The sequence below is a fragment of the Piliocolobus tephrosceles genome, chromosome 15 (genome assembly GCF_002776525.5).
Source record: "Piliocolobus tephrosceles isolate RC106 chromosome 15, ASM277652v3, whole genome shotgun sequence".
Taxonomy (NCBI): Eukaryota; Metazoa; Chordata; class Mammalia; order Primates; family Cercopithecidae; genus Piliocolobus; species Piliocolobus tephrosceles.
This window is the reverse complement of record NC_045448.1, coordinates 107,200,231-107,206,326: the sequence shown is the minus strand read 5'-3', so window position 1 is coordinate 107,206,326 and position 6,096 is coordinate 107,200,231. Positions and strand designations below refer to the sequence as shown.

General features: G+C 59.0%; 1 protein-coding gene across 1 annotated transcript in view; it reads left to right on the top strand.

The window, feature by feature from the left end:
* The window catches only part of FER1L5 (fer-1 like family member 5), a 37,059-nt gene that overhangs the window by 19,656 nt on the left and 11,307 nt on the right, over positions 1-6,096 (top strand). Inside the window, exons 15-24 of the mRNA XM_026448510.2 lie at positions 301-482; positions 706-867; positions 1,155-1,259; positions 2,276-2,428; positions 2,509-2,671; positions 2,819-2,844; positions 4,620-4,670; positions 4,774-4,875; positions 5,137-5,256; positions 5,775-5,936. Of these exons, the coding sequence (XP_026304295.2) occupies positions 301-482; positions 706-867; positions 1,155-1,259; positions 2,276-2,428; positions 2,509-2,671; positions 2,819-2,844; positions 4,620-4,670; positions 4,774-4,875; positions 5,137-5,256; positions 5,775-5,936 (1,226 nt within the window). The remainder of the gene's footprint in view (positions 1-300; positions 483-705; positions 868-1,154; positions 1,260-2,275; positions 2,429-2,508; positions 2,672-2,818; positions 2,845-4,619; positions 4,671-4,773; positions 4,876-5,136; positions 5,257-5,774; positions 5,937-6,096) is intronic.

Genomic DNA, 6,096 nt, shown 5'->3' with positions numbered 1-6,096 from the left:
AGGGCAGCCACAAGTGACCTCCTCCCTAGAACTCCAGAGGAGCCCCTGCCCTCCATCTCGGTGAGGCCCAGGCCTCAACCCTGGGAGGCACACAGAACTCGTGGATGGGACCAGATGATGCCTGGCCTCTGGTGACAGACCCTGGTGCTCTGCAGCTGACTCTGAGGGGGCCTTGGGAGGCCTCAGTGGCTGCTCTGCCTGACCCTCCCGGGCCCCACCGGGTCCAGTGGCTGCAGCAGAAGAGAGGAAAGCCCCTCTTCCCAGCTCAAGACACTGCTCCCTCCTCCTCCACCCCTCCAGGGCCCTTCATTCGGGTGGTCTTCCTGAACCACAGCCAGTGCACCCAAACCCTGAGGAGCTCTGCAGGCCCCACATGGGCCCAGACACTCATCTTCCAGCACCTCCTTCTGTACGAGAACCCGCAGGACACCAAAGAGAGCCCGCCGCTTGTGGTGCTAGAGCTGTGGCAGCATGACTCCTGGGTAAGGTGGGCTGGGCAGAGCAGGAGGAAGAGGACCTACCTGGCAGAGTGGCTGCAGGGATTTATTTTAGAGGAAAATGTATGGAAATTTCTCCCATGAGGCCTGACGTGCAGAGAGCACCGTGGAAATTCATCTGCCAGCTGTCGCCCTTGCCTTGAGAAGCCCAGGCAGAGCTGGGCCCTACCAGCGTGGTCTCCATGTTTTGTGAACTTCCCCCCTCCAGGGCAAGGAGAGCTTGTGGGGACGGAGCATGTGGCCCCCAGTGGTCTGGCTGGATCTCCAGGACCGGATCCTGCCCCCCATGAGGTGGCACCCCCTTGTAAAGGAGCTGGGGAAGGAAGAGGGCGAGATCTTGGCATCCTGTGAGCTGATCCTCCAGACTGAGGTATTGAGAGAGGGGGCCTGGCTGGGGAGTGTGGCGCTCAGTGCCCGTCCCCGTCCCATCCCCAGCCAGCGGGGGCCAACTCCACCCTGTCAGGAAATGCCTGGGGCCCAGGATCCAGGGCTGTGGGCTTGGTGACGCTGGCCTGCCCAGCCTCTCCCCTAAGTCCCCCTGCCAGCCCCTACCCATGGGGCTCTGGGCTCGGTGAGGCCTCTGAGGGACCTGCTTGAGGTGGGGGTGAGGGCAGTAGGACCAGCCCAGAGGACCTCATGCTCCCTGCCCTCCCCCAGAAGCTTGGCGAGAAGCAGCTGCCTATCTTAAGCGTTCCCTGGAAGAATGGGGCATACACACTCCCCAAGAGCATCCAGCCCACGATAAAGAGGATGGCCATTGAGGTGCTGGTGATGTGGGATGGGGGTGGTGGGCAGGGCAGGCGGGGGTGGTCTGGAGTGCGCTGCAGCTTTCTGACTACCGGATCTAAAGCTCGCACCCCAAGAAAGACTACCTGGGAGGTGGAGGGAGACAGGAGAGAAATGAAGAGGTTCTGGTGTAACTGGAAATCATTTTACCGCAAACCTCTGCAGTGGGGAGTAGGCAAAGGGCTGTAGCGTGCGTGATCACGTTTCGGACTCACGCTGCTCCCGCGCAGTAGCAACTACTTTGCAGAGAAGGAAATAGAGGCTCCAAGAGAGAACACATTCCACGCACAGTGACGCAGGGACTACGTGATAGCAAATGCCGTCTGACTGCAAATGCCAGGATGCTGCTCACCTCTCTTCTGAGAGTAGCGTGGGGGTCCTCCTTCAGGACCCGTGTGCCCTGCCGCAAACGTGACAAAGAGCACAAGATGGTCAGGCCTCTGGGACTGACGGCTTCCCCGAGATCAGGCAACTTGGCTGGTTCCCGCTTTGGGCCCCGAGGAGGCCCTCATGAGTTAGGGTGCAGCTATTTCCTGGCAGGTACCAGGTCACTGAATGGCCACGGGGTCCTCAGTGAGCTAGATGGCACAGGGGCCCTGAGAAATTCAGGCACTTCCTGCTTCTTCGGGCCTCAGAGGCAGTCGGCCTCAGGAACTTACACCTGAGAACTGATGAGGCCAGACAAGGCAGCGGTGAGGAGGGGCGATGCCTGTGGGCTATGGCGGTCAGTGGAGGATGCAGCCAGTGGCCGGAGGGCACCTCCGTCATGGGTCGGGGGACAGCGTCCCAGCCCCAGGGCACGCACTGATCCCTCACGGGACGGGGAATCCTGTCCTTGTGCGCCTTGGGACACTGGCTCCTCTGCAGCCCCGTTCCCTGGCCCTGCGGCTCCTGCTGCACTGCTACTGCCCCTCAGCCCCCTTCTCTGGCCAGGACCCCATTACAGAGGCGCTGCCTGTCCCTTGTCCTGCCCTCCTTCTTGGTTCTGGTAGATCCTGGCCTGGGGCCTTCGGAATATGAAGAAGGCGAGCTCCCCCCAGCTCCTGGTGGAATTCGGGGAAGAGTCCCTGAGGACAGAACCCATCAGAGACTTTCAGACCAACCCTAACTTCCCCGAGTCCGAGTCTGTCCTAGTCCTCGTAGTGGTAAGAGGCCCTAGGGCAGGGGCTGGGCAGCCCTCTTCTTCTGTGGGTCTGACGCTCCCCACATCTCCTCGGGGCTGCAGCTCATGCCCACGGAGGAGGCCTATGCGCTGCCCCTCGTGGTGAAGGTGGTGGACAACTGGGCCTTCGGCCAGCAGACCGTGACGGGCCAGGCCAACATCGACTTCCTCCAGCCCTACTTCTGTGACCCCTGGGCTCAGGACTACGTGCACCCAAAGCTTCCAAGTACGGCCCTTCCTCCGTGCCCTTCCCCAGGCCTCACAAGCGAGCCCGCACTGGGAGTGGGGTAGGCCCTGCTTCCCCGCAGGGTTGGCGCTTCCTCCTCAGCCGTCTCCCCATCCTGAGGCTCGTCCCTGTGCTCTCTCCGCACAGGGCTGTCTGAGAAGAAGCACCAGGCCGTAAGTAAGGGCTGCAGGCCTTCTTACCTCCTCCCACACTGCTGACGGGGCGTAACCCTTGGGCCTGAGGAAGGGTGCTCATTAAACAGAGTCCGGATACCCGTGCCCAGCTGTGAGGCCCACCTCGCACTGCAGGGCCCTCAGCCTGTGGGGTCTCTGCAGGTCTCTCAGCCTGACTGCACATTAGAATCACTTAAGAGGTTTTGTTTCTTTTTAACTTTTGAATCCTTTTTTGTTGTTTTTTGTGTTTTTGTTTTTGAGACAGAGTTTTGCTCTTGTCGCCCAGGCCGGAGTGCACTGGTGCGATCTCGGCTCACTGCAACCTCCGCCTCCCGGATTCAAGCAGTTCTCCTGCCTCAGCCTCCTGAGTAGCTGGGATTACAGGCACACGCCACCATGCCTGGCTAAATTTTTGTATTTTTAGTAGATACAGGGTCTCATCACGTTGGCCAGGCTGGTCTTGAACTCCTGACCTCAGGTGATCCATCCGTCCTGGCCTCCCAAAGTACAGCAATTACAGGTGTGAGCCACCGCACTTGGCCTTAAATCTTTAAAAAAATTTTTTTTGGCTGGGTGCAGTGGCTCACACCTGCAATCCCAGCACTCTGGGAGGCTGAGGCAGGCAGATTACTTAAGGTCACCAAGTTCAAGACTGGCCTGGCCAACACGGTGAAACCCCATCTCTACTAAAAAATATAACAAAAAAAAAATTAGCCGGGCATGCTGGTGCGTACCTGTAATTCCAGCCACTCGGGAGTCTGAGGCACAAGAATCACTTGAACCCTGGAGGTGGAGGTTGCAGTGAACCAAGATCGCACCGCTGCACTCCAGCCTGGGCGACAGAGTGAGACTTCCCTCCCTCACTTAAAAAAAAAAATTTAGGCTGGGCGCAGTGGCTCACGCCTGTAATCCCAGCACTTTGGGAGGCCAAGGTGGATGGATCACGAGGTCAGGAGATCCAGACCATCCTGGCTAACACGGTGAAACCCCATCTCTATTAAAAATACAAAAAATTAGCCGGGCATGATGGCGGGCGCCTGTAGTCCCAGCTACTCAGGAAGCTGAGGCAGGAGAATGGCGTGAGGCATTCTTGGGAGGCGGAGCTTGCAGTGAGCTGAGATCCGGCCACTGCACTCCAGCCTGGGCGACAGAGTGAGACTCCGTCTCAAAAAAAAAAAAAAAAAAAATTATAGAGACAGGGATCTTGCTATGTTGCCCAGGCTGGTCTTGAACACCTTAGCTCAAGCGATCCTCTCCCACCTTGGCCTCCCAAAGTGCTGGGGTTACACAGCCTTACCTGAGAGTTTTTAAACTCCTGAGGCCTAGGCCGCTGATCTATCAGAATCGCTGAGGTAGGACCCAGGCATCCACATTTTTTCCAACCCCTTCCACACAGGTGATTCCAGTGTGCTTTCAGGGTTCCCAACTATATTGCTCGAAAGTGGTGCTTGTCAAACTTGAATGTGCAGGAATCCTCCAGACATCGTCACCAAAAGCAGACTCTTAGTAGGTCAGGGTGGGGCTTGAGGTTCTGCATTTCTGAGCGCCTTCCAGAATCTAGTCTGCAGCTATGGGCAATGAGGACAAAGAACTACGTGTCCCCTTCTTCTTGCTCCCTAGATCCCATTTCTAAAGACCCCTGAATTAAAAGGTCTATGTGAAAGGCAAGGGCAAGGGCGCCAGGGAAACCCTGGCCTCGACCCCCTCTCTCCTCCCTGAAGTCAGAGCTCGTGAGCGAGCGATGGCTTTCCCTTGCTCACCCTCTCCTTTTTCAGTTCCTAGGCTACCTCTCCAGAAAGTTCTGGTTCAAGTCCAGTAAAGCAGAGGTGATGAAGGCTCAGCCCCAGGGAGCGAGGAGCAGCCCCGTTCAGTGCAGGGAGGTTGGGGGCTGCCCCCGCCCAAGGCCAGAACGATCCTCTTCTCCACCAGGATGAGTATGAGCACGAGGTGGACTGGTGGAGCAAGCTGTTCTGGGCCACAGATGAGCACAAGTCGCTGAAGTACAAGTACAAAGACTACCACACCCTCAAGGTTTGAAGGAGGGAAGAAAGGGGGATGGAATCAAATCGCCCACTGGAGGAGGCCAGCAGAGCTATAGCCTCGATTCCTCTGGGAAGCCTCCAGTCGGGGGGGTTCCCGCACTGTCTCCCAGAGACAGCTCCAGCTGCCACCCTGTCTGAAGCACACACTGACTGCCAGATGCTTTGGAGCGAGGCCTGGGAGCTGGTGGTCCCTCCATCTCCTAATCTCGGGAACAGTCCCTGCCAGCCAGGGTTCCACACACCCCTGCAGGTGTATGACTGTGAGCTGGAGGCCGTGCCAGCCTTCCAGGGCCTGCAGGACTTCTGCCAGACCTTCAAGCTCTACCAGGAGCAGCCCAAGTTGGACAGCCCCGTGGTAGGGGAGTTCAAGGTGTGTGTCCACCCCAGCTTAGCTGCCCCCGTCTCCTTGTGCCCCTTCTGTCCCCGGAAGACAAATAAAAGCCCTGGCTCTATATGCTCATGTGAAGATGGAGCAGGGCGTGAGAAAGTTCTGGGCGTGGAGGAGATTCGCCTCCACAGGGACTCAGGGAGCGCTCCCCTTCCCCTCCCCGCTCTGGCCTATGCTGGCCTCCCAAGGCCGCAAAGCAAAGCCACAGAGAACAAGCCCGAACCTGGAGGGATAGATGGGGTGGAGTGAGTCCACAGCGGCACAGACGGACGGGGAACTCACCGACTGACTGCGGGTCCTCTGCTGACACCCTGATTCAACATAGTGGGCCCTGATGAACACCTTGCTGAACCTGCCTCCACTGTCCTCACGGCCTTCTATTCCTGCTACCCTCAGCCCAGCCCCCTCTCTCCTGAACACGGGCTGGGGCACCTCCCGGACGGCTTTACAGACATGGCCAGCACTGCCAGGCTGGGACCCCAACACCCCTCCCCCACCAGGGCCTCTTCCGTATCTACCCCTTTCCTGAGGACCCAGAAGCCCCGAAGCCCCCACTGCAGTTCTTGGCTTGGCCAGAGAGAGAGGACTTCCCCCAGCCCTGCCCGGTGCGGGTGTACGTGGTACGAGCCACCAACCCGCCGCCCCAGGACTACCGCGGCCTGGTAAACCACCGCCCCTGCCCTGCACGGGTGCCCCACACGCTCCCCTCACCCCTGCCCTGCACGGGTGCCCCACACGCTCCCCTCACCCCTGCCCTGCACGGGTGCCCCACACGCTCCCCTCACCCCTGCCCTGCACGGGTGCCCCACACGCTCCCCTCAC